A 19,322-nucleotide genomic window follows, 5' to 3' on the forward strand; every position below is an offset into this window, starting at 1 on the left:
ACTTTGGCACAATTTTTAGTGAAATGGTAAATTAAATATGGAAATAGACAACAGAATCAACAAAGCTGATTATATGGTAGGAAATCATCATCAAAGTCCTGACATGTATCCTCAAGGGATGTACAGGATAAGATAGTACTACATGAAAAATTTACAGCATTACTAACTTTTTATCTACAATTTTCCTCCAGATCAATCTGTTACCTGTCAAGACTCCAACATTGTCAGATCTTATATTTCTATCTTCTAAGGCACTTTTTACTGTATCAGTCCACCTGTATCTTGGTCTTTCTCTGGGTCTTTTTCTTGCCAACCTGGCAGAGAACATTGTTTTGCTAATCCGAGTCTTGCACTTGGTCAAGTTCCTAAAGAGCGGAAGGAGGGCAAGATTGTGCCACTTCATAAAGGAGGTGATCGAACTCAAGCATCAAACTATAGGCCTATCTGTGTCAGGTGTTGTGGTTAAGTTGTTGGAGAAGCTTGTGAGAACTAGGATCCAGAGTTGGGTTTACAACAATGGTATAATCTTTGATGGACAGCATGGATTTGCTAAAGGGAGGTCATGTTTTAGTAATCTACTTACTTATTACAATAAAGTGACTGCTTCCTTGGACAGAGGAGAAGGATACACAGTAATATACTTGGATTTCGCAAAGGCTTTTGATAGAGTACCTCATGATAAGTTGACAGTCAAACTAGAGCAGATGGGGTTGGATATTAGATTAGTGCATTGGATTGGAGACTGGCTATCTGATAGGTATCAACAAGTTGTGTATGGGGGTGCAATATCCAGGAAAAGGAAAGTCACTAGTGGAGTGCCTCAGGGGTCTGTTTTAGGGCCATTACTATTTAACTTATATATTAATGATATTGGTGAAGATTTGGATGGAGATATTCAGTTGTTTGCAGATGATGCAAAGTTGGGACGAACCATAAAGAGTAGTGAAGATGTTGTGGCCTTGCAAGAAGACTTGAATAAATTGAGTGATTGGGCAAGCAAATGGGGATGTGAGTTCAATGTCGCAAAATGTAAAGTTTTAAAATTTGGAAAACAAAGATGGGATGCAGAATTTATGCTTGGTGAGAATATATTGTTGGAAGTAGAGGAAATAAGAGATCTGGGGGTGATAGTGGATAAGGATCTAAAATTTAGGGGACACATCGCCAAAATTGTGAAGACAACACAAAGACTTCTGGGAATGATGCGGAGGACACTAACATGTAGAAGTAGGGAGATACTTGTTCCAATGTATAAGGCTTTGATTAGGCCACACTTGGACTATTGTGCCCAGATTTGGTCACCGGGTTTTCAGAAGGATGAAGAGATGTTGGAAAGGGTCCAAAGGCGACTGACTAAGGTAGTTTCTGACCTTTGGAATGTTGAGTATGAGGAAAGATTGAAAAGATGTAATTTGCAGAGTCTCGTGGAGAGAAGGAAGAGGGGAGATATGATAGAGACCTACAAGTTGGTAAGGGGTTGTTATAGGATCAGTGGTGGAGAAGTTCTACAGAGAATAGTGGGAGATCAGGGGAGAACCAGAGGTCATCCCTGGAAACTGTATAAGGAGGGTGTGAGTAAGGGAGTGAGAGGCAGGTTTTTTTCGTGCAGAGTTGTGAGTGATTGGAATGCCTTGCCTGAGAGCGTGGTGTCTGCAAGTAGTTTGAATGTGTTTAAGAAACGGTATGATGAGATGTGTGTGTAAGATAAAAGGACCTCCTAGATGAGTCTTTGACTCCATGAGGTCTTGTTTAATAATAATAATAATAATAATAATAATAATAATCCTGACTAAATTGAATAACTGTAATAAATTTGGTAAGAAACTCAGCAATAACAAGACAATGAAAATAGGCAGAAAACATTGATGATATCAACTGCATCATGAATGGAGAACCTATAGAACAAGTAAACATTTCAGGTACTTAGGCACAAATTTTAGTGAAGACATTAAATTAAATATGGAAATAAACAACAGAATCAACAAAGCCTGTATAGTAGGAATTCAACTGAATAAATGTATATGGAATAAGAGAGAAATTAGTCAAAACACTAAATTAGCTGTATACAAGACAATGTTCAAACCAGTTTTAACTTATATATCTGAGAACTGGGTTAGAAATAAAACACTTGACCAAAGGCTAGAGACCAAAGATATGAGAGTTCTGAGAAAGATTAGAGGCATGAACAGATGCATCAGTGGCAATGTCATATTAAAAACAAGGATATTAGGAAAGAACTTGACATTGTTAGCATTCAGGAATGTGTTAGAGAGCAAATCTCAGGTGGTATGGTTACTTAAACAGAATGGGAAAGGAAGATTAAGAAAACAAGTGTTCCCTGCTAGGTTGGCAGGAAAAAAGACCCAGAGGAAGACCAAGATATAGGGTTGTTACAGCAAAAAGTGCCATAGAAGATAGAAATATAAGATCTGATAATGTTTGAGTCTTTACAGATAACAGATTGATTTGGAGTAAAATTGCAGATAGGAAGTTAGTAATGATGCAAGTTTTTCATGTAGTACTATTACATTCTTTACACCCCCTTGAGGGTACGTATCAGGAATTTAATGATGATACTTCATTTCCATTGATACTTTATCAATTGATGTCTATCTTCAGTTCTTATGATGTATAATTCGAGTTAGAGTAACTGACTTTTCACTATTCATCCTGGTCCCTTTGATGAAAACATCTGTGGCTTTGTTATATCTGTTGATGCTACAGCCACATGACATTTTATCATGCTATGCATGATTTTTTTTTGGTTTAAGCCAAAACAAAATACAACTCAGTCAGTTTCATAATTGCCAACTGCTTCTTGTTTGATTATTATCCAGCAGGCAGTAATGAAGTGATGACTGTGATAAAGCACAGGTATTAGGTCAAAAGCCCTGGTGAGTTTTTTGCATTCCTTAAAAGGCTATTTGGAAATCTCCTTCCGGCTATTTAGCTTTGACCCATTAAGCAATCTCAAGAATTAAATTTTGTTGTGAAAAACATTATATTGTTCACAGAGTAGGAGAAACATTGTTCTATCAGATCATTTAAACAAATGGTATGATCAAACAAAACTCTTAATTTTAATGAAGAAAAAAAAATTGAAAAATAGTTTAATTTACTTGGTCGTTCATTATTTATTATCTATCTAGTTCATGTTTTCTTTCTAATGTAGATGATTTTATTTCAGGTTTTATCACCAAGTAGTTTTTATTCAAGTCAGAGTTTATCTTCATCTCCCCAGATGGAATATGAAAGCAGCTCTGACCACAGAAGAAAAGAAGAAAATCAGACTTTTGATTCAACTGATTCTCCATTAGGGAATGACAAGAAGACGAGACATTTAGAAACTGATTCGGCAGTATTTCATGTTGACAGTCAGTTTCCTAGCTGTAATATACAAGATTGCTTTCAAAGTGTGACAAAGATTGGAGAAGAAATAAGAATACCTGTAGCTCCTGAAAATGTAGAGAATAAAGAACACTTAGAACGTGTTCAAGAAATAGAAACAGTTTCAGAAAAAATGGAGAATAGTGCCTTCTTCAAAGATAAAGAAACTTCTGTGATTGTGCAAAATTCTGAGAATCATGTACTCCTGAAGCATGAAAAGGAACTCGAAAAAATTATTACTACACAACATGCCGAGAATAGTGTATCTTTAAAGATTGAGCAAGAACTGGAACTAAATGTGAATACTGAAAATATAGAGAATATTGTGCCTTTAAAGAATGTTCAACAAGAAACAGTTGTGCAAAATCTGGAAAAAAATACATTTTTAAAGAATGGACAAGACACCCTTACACAAGACATAGAAAACATATCTCCAATGAGTGAAAAACAGAAGCAAAGAACTGTTGTGATTACTGAAGCCCAAGATGACATATTTTTAAAAAATGAGCAAGACTTAGAAAAAGTTACACGAACTGTAGAGCATGCCATATTGTTAGAAAGTAGACAAGAGCCAGAATCAGCCATAGCACCAACGAATTTAGAAAACAGTGAATCTTTAAAACCTATACAAGGTGAGGAAATCCCTAATGATGATAGTCAGAAGTCATCTCCCAACGGAATGCCTGCATTTAGTAGGTCTTCACTCATTTGTTCTTCTCCCATATGCGGATCAGAAGACTTGCCTAATTTACATACAGATAATGATTTTGAAGTGTCACATTCCATAGAACATAATGTATCTGATCCTGTACAAGATATTCATACAGTCGGTACCAGAGAGGAACAGGCTTTTCATATAGCCTGTTCCCCATCTAAAAAGGATATTATCAGAACTGGTGATAAAGAAATTTCTGATCAGCAACCTTATGTACCCAAATGTACAACTCCTGAAATTTCATTAAACAAAGTTCCTACACCACCATGCAGTATAAGTGATGTTAATCAGATGTCTGCTTTATCTAGTGATGATATAAAAACAGACGCCATTCATAATACAGGTTTATCTATTCAGAATAGTTTGAAGTGTGATTTGAGGGCAGGTAGAACTGTCTTTGGAAGAAGTTGTCTCCAAAATGATTCTAGTGTAATTAATGCCTGTACCACAGTCCAACACGGTTATCGTAGCTTTCCTCCTGTTCCTGTCATGATCACCCATGTGCAGAATCCATCTGACTTTTGGTTACAGATAGAAAATCATGTGATGCAAAACATCGTTGACCTATTAGGGTGAGTGTATATAGTTAAGGTGTGAAATTCGATTTAATTTTCTATAATAAATGGATATTGTGGAGGCCATATGTATTTACTAGTAGCTACTGTAAAAGTACTGTCTTAGAAATTTCTTAGAAAATATTTATTTCTAGAAATCGTTAGATTCCTGAGAAATTATCATTAGTACACTCTCCATGGAGTTGGCATATTCATCATTGGGAGGGAGGTTCATTCAGCACATTTATCATACTGAATCTAAAATCCTTAGCACTCCCTGCATAAACAACATATTCCAGCAATGTATTCCTTTCATTCACAATTCTTCATGTAAAAAAAAAAAAAAAAAAAATAAAAATACTCCTTTTACCACACTCTTATATAACTTCCAGAAGAATACTTTTTATAATCCCCTCTGGATTAATCTGATGAAATGCCCTTACTAACTTAAATGTTTCTGGATTAATCTGATGAAATCCCCTCACTAACTTAAATGTCTATCTTATCACCTCTTTTTCCTCCTATCCACTGAACTCTGCAATCCACATTTCTTCAACCTCTCCATAGCCAACATACCAGAGTACTGGTATTGATTTTCACTCTTCTCTGGACCCTCTCCAGTGTTTCCACATAACAATGAAAACCAGGTGACCAAATCTGAGCACAATACAGTCATCCCTCGAGTTACATCAGTTCGAAGACACATACATGACCATAAGGGAATAAATAACATTTTTGACTACACTTTCGAACAAGACACAACCGAGCGTAAAGTAACAACAATGCATCATTCACAATGGGAACAGTGCATTCAGTGGCAACCTTCCTTAGCAGTCGGCACATGTTTTTAGCAGTTCCTCTGTTGATTTTGTGTTTGAGAAATTGGTTATGTCTGTATTTATTGTTAAATATTTCACGATATTTTGTGTAACATGGCCCCTACATGGCGAATCAAGAAACCTAGTGAAGAATCACAGAAAAAGAGGAGAGCAATTGATCTTGAAATGAAGTTGCAAGTTATAAAGTAACATGAAGCTGGTAAGCCTGTCACTATGATTGCACATGACTTCGGATGGTCTCATTCTACAGTGACGACCATTTTGAAAAGTAAGGATGAAATCATAGAAGCTCTGAAAGGATCTGCTTCCATTAAATCAACGATAGTGACGAAGCAATGACAAGATCCTACGAGTGATATGGAAAAGCTACTTGCATTATGGATAGAGGACCTGAACCAAAAGTGCATACCCCTTAGCACTAGACCATAACTACAGCACTAAGTCTCTTCAACATGTTGAAGGAGATAGCAGGGCCCGATTACGACTACAAATTCAATGCTTCTTCCAATTGGTTCATGAGATTCAAGCAGCGTTTTGTGCTGCATAATGTGAAAATGTATGGTGAATCTGCAAGTACTGATGAGAAGGCTGTCAAGGAGTTTGTGGAGAAATTGGATAAAATTATTACTGAGGAAAATTATTTGCTACAACAGATATTTAACATGGATGAGACTCCTTGTTTTGGAAAAAAATGCCCGAGCAGACATTCATCCACAGAAAGTTAAAATCTGTCTGGTTTCAAAGCTCTTAAAAACCATATTACGATTCTGTTAGGAGGTAATGTAGCAGGATATAAACTGAAACCATTTGTGGTATAGCACAACGAGAATTCACGATCCTTCAAAAACATTAGGAGGCATACTCTTCAAGTTCATTATTGGAGCAATAAGTTGTGGATAACTCAAAAATTGTTTAAGGATGCTTTAATCAACTGTTATGTGAGTGAAATGGAAAGCTATTGTGTGAAAGATAATGTAAAATTTAAAATTTTAATAATTCTAGATAATGCTCCAAGTCATCCACCTTAAATTGGTGATCTTCACCAAGTCATGTTTCTTCCTCCAAACACTACTTCATTGATCCAGCCAATGGATCAGGGAGGTTCTTGCAGTGTTTAAGGCTTATTATTTACAGAGAACTTTTTCACAAGCCTTTTCTGCCACTGAAGGAAATGATCAGACTCTCATGCAATTCAGGAAAGCATTCAATATTTATCATGCTATTAAAAATATTACTGTGGCTTTGGACGAAGTGACCTCTCAGTGTATGAGTGGCATATAGAAAAAGACATTAAAAAGGTATGTGCACGATTTTGGAAGTTTTGAAAAATATGAAGACCTTTGTAAATTGAGGGAAGAAATAGTGGGCTTAGCAAACAATCTGAATCTCGAAGCGAATGATGATGACATAGTTCAACTCATAGAAAGTGCCCCTGAAGAGTTGACCAACGAAGAATTGGTTGAACTGGAAATGTGTCAAAATGTGTGCCAAAAGAGGAATGAGAAAAGGAAGAGGGAAAAGAGAAACAAATATCTTGCAAAAATGTTCTCTGCAGTTAGCAATGGTCTCTAAATGACTGAAGACGTGGACCCCAATGTTGAACATTACTTATTAGTAGAAAGGAAAGTACGTGATGCGTTTGCTTATTATAAGCAAATTTATGATGAAAAGAAGAGGAATAAGTAAAGCACATTGGACATTTTCATAAAAAAAAAAAAAAAAAAAAAAAAAAGTTATACCAGAAGAGCTGCAGCCTGTTCCTTCACATAGGGAAGGTAATGAAGATGTGTTTGTGGAGGATTTGGGTGATTATTCTCCTGTTTTATAGTGGCAGTAATGCACAGTACAGTTTTATAAGGTTTAAAAATTAAAATGACAGTACACTTATTATGGATGTCTTTAATCCCTATAACTCTGTTGATTTAATGTATCGACTTAGGTCCAGTTGACTTAAATCCTGCCAGATAAGTCGAGAAATGACTGTAGTTCAAGTATGATCTGATCAGTGCTTTATACAGTGGCACAATATCTCCTTATCGATGCATATTTTTATTATTATTACACCCTCCATGGAGTCAACAGCCTCATCGTGGGAGATTCATTCAACTGACAACATATTTATCATATAGAAAATCCTTAACACTCCTTGCATTAACAACACATTCTGGTTATGCATTCCGTTCAATGACAATTCTCCATGTAAAAAATCTACTCCTCACACTCCTCTTCACCACACATCTACATAACTTCCAGAAATGACCTCTGGTTCTTCCCCTCTCACTTTCTGCTCTTTATAATCCCCTCTGGATTAATCTGATAAAATCCTCTCACTAACTTAAATGTCTCTATCATATCACCTCTCTTCCTCTTATCCACCCAACTCTGCAATCCACATTTCTTTAACCTCTCTTTATAGCCAGCATTCCAAAATCCTTACATTGTCTTAGTCACTCGCTTCTGGACCCTCTCCAGAAGTGAGTGATCCTCTCATGTCTCCACATCACATCTAATACCAGGTGACCAGATCTGAGCACAATAGTTCAAGTGTGGTATGACCAGTGCCTTATACAGTGGCACAACTACTTCCTTATCCTTGCACGTTGGAGTACTTCTTATCATGTAAAACTACGATAAGCACTACGATATGCAACCTTTGCAATACTAGCAATATGCACTCTAAGCTTCAGTCTACTGTCGACCATCACTCCCAGATCTCTAATCTCATCTACTTCCTGCAGTACAGCACCATCAATATAGTACACAACCTTATATTTCTGCATTCCAAAATGCAACACCTTGCATTATTGATATTAAAACTGCAATCCCACTCTTTTGTCAAAGTAAAAAGTCTATTCAAATCTTCCTGAAGGGAATTAACATCAGCAGTGCTGCTTATAATTCTTCCCAACTTCGCATCATCATTATCATCAGCAAATAACTGAAGATTCCCAGTCAGTCCATATGATATATTGTTTACAAACAAGTAAAAAAGCAGGGGCTCAAGAACAAATCCCTGGACATGCCACTGGTTACCCTTCATTTTTGAGACACTGCTCCATCATACACAACCTACTGGTATCGTTCAGAGATCCAATCTCTGATCCATGTAACCAATATACTATCTAATTATATATTAAGTTTTATCCTTTATCCAAGTGTTAGCAAACAAAGTTTGCTCCTGAAGTACTTTCAGGACTGGGGCAACTCGTGACAAAGGTGGTATAAGTTCTCATAACTTGCCTTAGTATCTCCCATAATGCAAAGTACATCTTCTTGTAGACATGTATAATGCTATACATTAAGGGAAGGACTACTACCCTTTATTGAGGTCTCATCAGTGGGTGCCAGACTCAGAGGTGGTGATACTAAGGTGAAAGTAGTGGAGAACTCATATTTACCTATATGAGTTGCCAAAGGATGTCACACCCTATTATTAAAATTCTCTGGATTAGAGATAAGTTTATGGAAGTTTTTTCACTTGGCTATGCTACTAATTATATATTAGGTTTTATCCTTTATCCAAGTGTTAGCAAACAAAGTTTGCATCTGAAGTACTTTCAGGACTGGGGCAGCTCATGACAAAGGTGGTATAAGTTCTCATCACCAGAGAATTTTAATAATGGGGTGTGACACCCTTTGGCAACTCGTATAGGTAAATATGACTTCTCTATTACTTCCACTTTAGTATCACCACCTCTGGGTCTGGCTCCCACTGATGAGACCTCAAAGGTTGAAACCGGTCAGAGTAGTGGCCCTTCCCTTAATGCATAGCATTATACATGTCTGTAAGGAGATGTGCTTTACATTATGGGAGATACTAAGGCAAGTGATGAGAACTTATATACCACCTTTGCCATGAGTTGCCCCAGTCCTGAAAGTACTTTAGGTGCAAACTCTGTTAACATTTGGATAAAGGATAAAATCCAATATATAATTAGTAACGTAGCCAGTGAAAAAATTTCCATAAACAATATACTATCTATTCCCATCCTCTGCATCTTGTGCACCAACTTATCATGTGGTAATTTATCAAACCCTTTTTCAAAGTCTAAGAATTATTCTGTATATGATTCTCCCTTATCTAAGACACTCGTCACCTTATCATAAAATGCAAGTATATTACTAAAACAGGACTACCCTTTACAGATCCATGTTGACCATCATAAAGAATGCTATGTCCATCAACCCAATTCTGTATTCTATTCCTTACCAATCTCTCCAACACCTTGACCACAACTGCAGTTATATAGATTGGCCTATAGTTGGAGACTTGTCTTAGAACCATACTTGTGGAGTAGTACTATTTTGCCTTTTTTCCACTCCTTAGGAAGCCTACCCAATGCAAGACTCATTAAATAACTAGGTCAAGGGCATAGCCAACTGTGGTGCACATTCCTTAAGAATACATGGTGATATGTCATCCATTTCCACAGCGTTATTCACATCGAACCCAACATCTGATACACCTGTTTCTTTCACTTCCAATTCTAATACTTGCTTCTCTTTTATATATTGCACTGGATCATTTACACCAGTATGATATACGCTGATAAAGTGCTTGTTCAATAATTCCACTATATCCTTTGCAGCTGTTAGTCTGCTGCCATGACTATCCACTGACATTAATCTGCCATAATTATTCTTCCTCTTGCCATGTAGGAGAAAAATTCCCTTGAGTTAACTTTGGCCTGACCAGCCAATCTCCTTTCTTGCTGCACCTTTTCTTTCTTTATCATGCTCATCACTTTTCTAGCTTGCACTTTATAGTGTTCATGGATGGGATCACCACCAACTGTCTGTACCTACTCCATAATATTGTCTTTTCCAGCACAGCTTGTTGCTTGATTTCACTGTTCATCCATTTCACTCCTACTCTATTTACTCGATGTATGCAGTCGTACATTGCTTTTGTCAGTTATACTGCCTTTTGAGTTTCCATGCATTGTCAACATCTTTTCTGCTCAGCTCATCTATCCAACGTACTGATGCTAAGTGACTACAGAGCTTCCTATATTCACCTGCTTTATGCTTCCACATGTATCCATTTTTGGCAGTGACCTTTTCTTGTTTCATCACTTCCCAAACAAGTACCTCATGATCACTCTCACCAGCTGGCAGCAGTGAGAACACTTCATTAACAACTACTTGTGAAGTTATCACCAAATCCAAAGTCTAATTGCTTCAATCACAGCTGCTTAAGATACTATCTCTCAGAAATTCTACAGTATCACCTTCTTTTTACATGCTCAGCAGCTAATTTCTGTAAAACATTTCACAATCAGCATTCTCTGTATTCCTGGACCTATAACAGTATCCTATCAGATATACTAACCTGTTTATTTCAACTTTGCACCACACAGGTTCAAAATCTATGCATGCACTATAAACTTCCACACTTTGCAGACACAATTCCTCTGCAATCATTAACAGCACTTCTCCCCTCCCATTTTCACATTTCTATCCTTCTGGAAGATTATATATCCTTCTAATTCTATTCCCGACATCACATCCTCCTCAGACAACCAAGTTTCACTTATTCCAATTATTTTTGGGCATACTGTCTCAATCAAAACTCAGCTCTCTTGTTTTGAATACTTCTTACATTTGTGTATAAACATAACAATCGCTGTGTGTTTGAGGCTATTCTAGCTGCTGTACTATACCTCTCTCTCTCTCTCCAGTTTGACCACTCTCATTTCCCTGATCCTGACTGATTTTTGTTCCTATCTGCCTCATCCTCGCCTTTATGCATTCAATCATCTTGTGCTGCTGCAAACACATCTTCAACCTCATATTGATCTTCCTCCTGTCATACAATCTATTAATTTGTGCTGTCCTGTTTCATAGGTAGACTCAAATCATTTGCTACATTAACTTCTTGACTCTGTGCCTTCTCAGAAAACAATGGCCTTTCTAAATACCCAACACCAAACCCATTCATATGTAATCCATCAGTTTTATACCATTCCAACTTACCTTCAAATTCACTCCATAGATTTACACATTGAACCCCTTTTGCCTCACATAACTCAGCCATCTTACTATTCATTATCTCTGCTCTCCTTCTCAGTTCACTATTATCATATCTGGGCAACATGCCCATGACTTCCTCAACAACACTGTTCCTCTTTATCTGCTTCAACAACTTCCTCAAGTTTCTTTCAAGATTTATTTTTCTCCCCAATTAAGTCATTTGTGCCCACAACCACCACTAATTTTGATGCCCAGTATTTCCTTTTCTGCAATGCATCAGTAATCACACCTGTAATGATCGAGTCCCCATACACTGATATATGACTATCCTGTGACTCTTTCTTTATAATATTGACTTCCTCCTCCTTATCATCAGTCAATCTCTCCTTTAGTTGTTTAATATCCTCTTCCAGATGTTTCATTTTGCTTTTCATTTTCACTATCTCCTGCCAAAGCTCTTCTACTATGTCATGATGTTTGCTCCCATTTTTAATCGTTCTAATTTATCCAGACACTTTTCACATACGTTAATGCTTTCCTCCTTCTTGTGTACCCAAACAGTGCACAAATCTTTCATATTTTTTTCAGTGGATACATATAGCAGTTTTTGCAACTCTACCAGAGCTGAGACATAAATTAAAGAGCCTACTCAGGCATTGCAGTTCCCTTCCACATTCTCGCAAAATCCGAGCTGATATCCCGTCTAATCCCACAGCTGTATTTACTTGAGATTCTGCAATATCCTAAGATCCTCTAGTTCATCCACCTTTGTTCTCACATTATTGTCTGTCACATATGTTAAAGCAGTAACCTCACTAAGATGATATATACCTTTGCAAAGTAGTCACTCAGTAACTTGATTAGTTTATCTCCTTCTGACACCTCGTGACCATCACCACTCATTAAGGTTAATCTTCCATAGTCATTATTCCTCTTGTCACATAATGAAAGAACTTTTTGGGATTTCCTTTGGCCTGCTCAGTGAGATTCTTGTTGTAATGTGATTTTGCCTTCCTTGCCATGTTGGTCATCTTTCTCTTTATATATTCCCCCACAGCATTTTCATCTTCTGCAGGTTGTGCTTAATGATGTTGCTCATCTAACTCCTACCCAATTAACTGTCCTCACCTCAGGTATGCAATTTAATATTGCTTCTCGATGACCCTTAACTATCTTCCATGCACTGCTAACATCCTTATCCTGCAGTGTTTTATGCCATGGCACAAATTTAAGTTTCTTTCTAAGCTTGTCATAATCATCTGTATTGTAGTTCCACATATACTCCTTCTTGACAGAATATTCCTCGTGTTTTACAATCTCCCAAGTCAAGGCAACATGGTCACTTTTGCCAATCAGAGGCAGTGTAGTCACCTTGATTATGGATAGCTCTCTGATCTTGTGACCCCAGGTGCAGTACTCTCACACCTATAGCCCCTCCATCACATGCTGCCTCAAGTAATTATCTCTTGGTAGGTGTATAAATTTTATTTCCTTCCTGCTAGGTGATCTTTCTAGTTTCCAGTCCATATCTCCATAATTGAAATCCCCATAATAATCACTTGACCTGTAATCGTACTAATTTGGCGATGCTTGTCTTCCAGATCATCCATAGAACTCCCTGGCCTATAGAAACATCAACTGTATATTTTGTCTTATACAGTTGATCTCACACCTATAGTCAGTGTGAGATTAAGGCCTTAATCTCCCACTGACTGCTTCAAATGAACAGCCACCCTCCTACCTATCTTATATTCTTTGGCTGAATTTCATCTGCTAACATTATGAGTACCCTCTCTCTATCCTATCTTTTCTATCTTCCCTGAAAATACTAAACCATTCACATTCTATTCCTATAATTACATCACCTGCTGTTAGCCAAGTCTCATTAATACTATAACTTTTGGCAAGGTTGCACTAACCAATGTCAAAGACTCCTTCCTCTTGTTCCCGATACTTCTGGCATTAGTATATAGAAACTGCAGCATCCTTTAGGCCCCCTCCCCACTTACCTTTACTTTCTGAATTGACTATTCTATTCAATATTTTTGCTTGAGAAACTAGATTCCACACTTGGTCATTATCACACCCATGCCTTCACAAACTCACCTGCTTCCACCCTAATTGCTTATGTTTTTCTAAATTTGTGCTTTAGCATGCTTTGTGAACAAAACCGTCTCCAGACATGTAACACCAAAACCATTTAGATACAGTCCATCAGCTATGTACAAACTTTTTTTCTGTCAAACACAGACTACAGATCCATAATCATACATCATTTTTTCTACACAACCTATGCATAGAATCATTCTCTTCACTTAAACCCTTCACCTTCTTGCTGTTCAGTTTTGTCTCTTCTAAGAACTCCTTTACATCCTTCTTCATAGAATACTTCTCATCTCTTAAATATAAATATGTAGGAAACTAGTAATTAAATATTGTTTTTTCTTAAATGTTTTATTTGGTCCTCACCTGACTAGTACTAACCACTAAAAATTGTCTTTTAGTCTTACTCTATCAAGAACTCTGACAGTTTTGACTGCTTCAAACTAAATAAATAAATAAATTATATTTACTAATTGTGTGAACTCTTTCCTCCCTAAAGTAGTATCATTATACCCAGTCATCATATATGCTGCTGACATTACCAGATAACTGAGTTGCCATATTTATAAAGACATTGTAAACTTAGCAAGTTAACTTGCAATGAAATATTAAATATTTTCTATGAAATTTTGGCTAGGAGCCAGTGGTGGACAGTGGAGTTTTAAGTGGGGGTGCTGCCTATACAAAATAAAAAAAAAAAAAAAATATTTTTTTCCTAATTAGTAACCAATTTATTAATAAATAAATTGGTTACTAATTAGGAAAAAAAAATTATTTTTTTTATTTTGTATAGGCAGCACCCCCACTTAAAATTTCACTGGCTGCCTAGAATTTAGACTAATCTGATAAGCAGAATTCTTTAATTAATGTTTAAGGTTCTTTTATTCAAATAAAAGAACCTTAATCGAACTATCCTGACTGCACTGTTTTATGTTAAATGATATGAATAATAATTTCCTTTTTCATGCCACCAAATACATAGGAAATACTGTTACTGATGTATGACTCAAATGTTCCATTCAGTACAAAGAAACTTTATCTTAATTCTTCAGGTGAAATTAGAAATTACTTCTAGTATATAATTCATTATAATGCTTCACAGTATAAACAACACCAAGAGAGGAAAAAATGCATTTCTTAAACTTACTGAGCATGATTTATTTGGTATGGGATTTCCCCCCTTTCCTCACCCAGCCCTTAGGAAGCGTCGAGCCGTCTTGATGAGGGATTAAGTATCTATTTTATGACTGTAGATCCGTGTGTGTGTGTTCACAGGTCCAGTTTGCCTGATCTGGTGGATGAAAAACTCGAGTTTCCAGGTGAAAAAACCCCCTACCTCTAGCTAATTCACCTTTAGTCGAAAGAGACCAGATGAAGGTTCCTTACACTGGGTTTGATTCCCTTGGACGGGAATCGAACCCAGGTCTTTCTGACCAAAGGGCTTCGTCTATACCGAATGAGCTATGGAGGCTCTTCTAAGTCCGTATAATAATAATAATAATTATTATTATTATACGGACACCTCCATGGTATCCGAAGACTCAACGCAGTATACCCAATCTATTCACCCAATCTATAATACCTTAAACCCAATCTAATCCTTAAACCAATTAACAGACAAAGCACATACAGCTGACTGGCAAGCCATTCCACTCATTCACAACTCTCCATCTATTCCTTACTCTCCTACTAAACACATCTTTATTCAACCTAGAGGGACGACTCTTTGTTCTAGTCCCTCTAGCCAATTGCAGAAACATTTCCCCTACCTCTAACCTATAAAACCCTTTAAGCAACTTAAATGTTTCTATCATTTCTCTTCTTTATCTCCTATCAATCAACTTCTACAATCCACATACCTTCAATCTATCCTCATAGGTAACATTCCACACTCCACTCACCATCTTGGTCACTCGCCTCTGAATCCTCTCCACTGCTATGTCATCCCCCATGCAACACAGGGGATCTACTTGAGCACATGTGGGCGTATCAAGGCCTTATAAAGCGGAATAACTTCCTTATCTCTACTTATTAATGTGTTCTTCAATAACCAAGTAATGTTATGGGCTAATTTAGCAACCTTAGCAACATGTCCTCTAAACTTTAACTTTGTCTATCACCACTTCTAACTTCTTCTGTTTCCTGGAGTACAGTGCCATCAATGTGATATACAGTTTTTAATCTTTTATCCCAAAATATATAACTTTACATTTCTCAACATTAAATTTGCACCCATTAACCTTTGCCCATATTGACAGCCTATTTAAATCTTCCTGCAAGCTCTCCACATCACCTTGATTAACTATTACTCTACCTAATTTCGCATCATCAGCAAACTGAATATTCCCTTTCGGGTTATTTCCTATTTCACTACTGTTTAATTTGTATATAAATGTCCCAGCTGAACCTTATGGCACACCACCACTAGTTCACCTCGATTATGCACCTCCTTATACCACTTTTTGATATCTGTCCAGCAGCCAACCTCTTATATTCATAACCAGTGTCATATCCATCCCCATTTTTTTTAATTTCCGTAACAGAGTTCCATGTAATATTCTGTCAAATGCCTTTTACAAACCAAGCAAAATCATTGTGTAGCCATTTCCTTTATCCAACTCAGTTGTTATTCTATTATAAAAAGTTAGTAAATTACTAAGCATGACCAAACCTTCACAAAGCCATGTTCACCCTCATGCAGTATCATATTTTTATCTACCCATTCTTGAATTCTCTTTTTTACCAATTTTTCTAGTACTTTTACCAGCACGCCTGAGATACTGATTGGTCTATAATTTGCTATTGCAGTTTTAGAACCTCCCTAATGTAAGAGAATTATTTTGCTCTCTTTCCACTCCCTTGGAACTCTACCAGAGCTGAGACTTAAAGAGCCTAGTCAAAGGCATTGCCAATTTCCTTGCACATTCTCAAAAAACCCTAGCTGATATCCCATCTAATCCTACAGCTGTATTTACGTTGAGATTCTGCAATATCCTAAGAACCTCTAATCCATTCACCTTTTATTCCCGCATTTGTCTGTCACATATGTTAAAGCAGTAACCACACTATGTGATATATATATATATATATGCTTGCAAAGTGGTCACTCAGTAACTCAACTATTTTATATGCTACCATCTCCTCATGACTCATCACTGATTAAGGTTAATCTTCCATAGTCATTCTTCCTCTTACTACATAACAAAAGAACTCTCTTTGGGATTTCTTTGGCCTGCCCAGCTAAATTCTTCTCATAATCTGATTTTACCTTCCTTGCCATGCTAGTCACCTTTCTTGTCTGAGCCTTGTACTGTTCATGAGTTTGCTGGTCACCGTTCACTTTTATATACCTTCCACAGCATTTTCTTCTTCTGCACGTGCTTAATGATATTACTCATCCATCTAACTCCTACCCAATTAACCCTCTTTACCCGAGGTATACAATTTAATACTGCTTCCTCTAGATGACCCTTAACTATATCCCACGCACTGCTAACATCCTTATCCTGAAGTGTTTTATTCCATGGTACAGATTTGAGCTTCTTCCTAAGCATGTTATAATCAACTGAGTTGTAGTTCCACAAATACCCCTTCTTGATAGGCTATACCACATGTTTTACAATCTCCCAAGTCAAGACAACATGGTCACTTTCACCAGTTGGAGGCAACGTGGTCACCTTGGTTATGGATAGCTTTTCTGATCCTGTGATCAGGTCCACTACTCTCGCACCTATAGCCCCTCCATCACAATCTGCCTCAAGTAATTATCTCTCAGTCTGTGTATAAATTCCATTTCCTTCCTGCCATGTGATCTTTTTTTTTCCTTCCAGTCTGTATCTCCATAGTTGACGTTCTCCACAATAATCACTCGACATGTACTCATTGTACTAATTTGGTGATCTACATCTTCCAGATCATCTGTGGAACTCCTTGACTTATAGAAACAACCAACAGTATATTTTGTCTTAATGGCCTTAATCCCACACCAGATTGCTTCAAATGAACAGCCACCCTCCTGCCTATCTCCTATTCTTTTTGGTTGCAATTCATCTATTATCATCACCTGAAAATACTAAACCCTTCACTTTCAATCTCTGTAACTACATCATCTGCTGTTAGCCAAGTCTCATTAATGCTTATGACTTTTGGAGAGGTTGCACTAACTAATGAAAAATACTCCTCCCTCTTGTTCCTGATACTTCTGACATTAGTATATAGAAATTGTGGCATTCCTTGAGTACCCAATCCACTTTTATCCGTATGTAGAGACTCCAACAACCTACTTTTACTTTCTGAATTGAATACCCCTATTGAATATTTTTGCTTGAGAGACTAGATTCCTCACTTGGTTATTCTCACACTCACTCGCTTCATAGGTGCCTTCACAAAAACTCACTTGCTTTCACCCTAATTGCTTAAGTTTCCCTGAATTTGCACTTCAGCATACTCAGTGAAGAAAGCTCTCTCCAGACACCTAACACCAAAACCATTTCAATGCAGTCCATCAGCATTGTACAAATCCTTCTTTCCTTCAAACAGAGACCACAGATCCACAAATTCTACATCATTACTTTTTCACAATCTACGTATAGATTCATTGGCTATCAGTGCCCTCCTCCTGACTTTGCCTCTATTGTAGCATGGTAGAAGACTTACAATCTTCACCTTCTTCGTCTTCAATTTTGCCTCTTCTAACCACTCCTTTACATCCTCCCTCATAGAATACTTTCGTGCCTCTCAAGTCATTTGTACCAGCCAAGACAATAATTTCTTTTTGTGCCTGGATGGTGTGGCTAATATTGTGAATTTTTGGACCCAGAAAACATGATTTTGTCATAGTAATAACTGTGAACGCACACAGCACTGAACTATCTAATTCATGTAAAACAATTGAAATTGTAACTAAAAACAAAACTGTCTTTACATGACATCCTCTATGGGCCAGATAACCATAAAATTAATTTAGAGAATTGAGGTTATCAGGGTCTTAAACTGACAGTCTCCAGATCTTTGGTGAATTAATGTAACCTTACTTATTGAGGTTGTGAGGGTTTCTAAAATTTGATTGAGATTCTATTGGGTTGGCAAATAAGTTCATTTGGTTTTTCAGAGTGGAATGAAACGCATTTAATATATATAATACTAGTCAGTTATATATTGACCCTCTTTATCAATGACCTTTTGCCATCTGTCCACCAACTTCATTATGGCGTGTTCATAAAACTCCCAAGCTTTACTGGCAAAAAACTGATCCAGGTGTCTTTTGACACCTGGATCAGTTTTGCCTCCACGTTAGCGAAGATTTTCCAGTTCAGAGAATTCTGCAACAATCGGAATCAGTGGTAATTGAAAGGTACCAGGTCCGGTGAATACGGAGGATGCGGCAAAGCATCCCCGCCAAAACATAACAATTTACTCTGGGTTGTTAACGATGTGTGGGGTCTGGTGTTGTCATGGTGAAAGACAACTCCTTTCCGATTTGCCAGTTCAGGACGTTTTGTGCTGATTGCACGGGCCAGTCGTGTTAACTGTGAGCAATACACAGTTGGATCAATTGTTCTGCCTGACGGTAACACCTCATAGTGGACAACACCTTTATAATCCCACCACACAGAGAGCATGATCTTCTTTGTGCAATCTCACTTTTGAGGTTGTTTGCTGTTGTGTCCCCCCCCCATGATCTTTTACATACCACGTTATCGTACACGACCCATTTTTCATCTCCCGTAATCATCCGCTGCAAAAATGGGT

At 37.2% G+C, this 19,322-nt stretch overlaps 1 protein-coding gene across 2 annotated transcripts in view; it reads left to right on the plus strand.

Moving 5' to 3' along the window:
• Positions 1-19,322, plus strand: part of LOC150098343 (uncharacterized) — a 554,092-nt gene that overhangs the window by 108,886 nt on the left and 425,884 nt on the right. For both annotated transcript variants that reach the window (XM_090404722.1, XM_090404723.1), the window contains exon 4: positions 3,188-4,674. In XM_090404722.1, the coding sequence (XP_090260848.1) occupies positions 3,188-4,674 (1,487 nt within the window). The remainder of the gene's footprint in view (positions 1-3,187; positions 4,675-19,322) is intronic.

The sequence above is a fragment of the Typopeltis vanoorti genome, chromosome 15 (genome assembly GCF_054136105.1).
Source record: "Typopeltis vanoorti isolate ZY-2024b chromosome 15, IOZ_Tvanoo_1.0, whole genome shotgun sequence".
Lineage (NCBI taxonomy): Eukaryota > Metazoa > Arthropoda > Arachnida > Uropygi > Thelyphonidae > Typopeltis > Typopeltis vanoorti.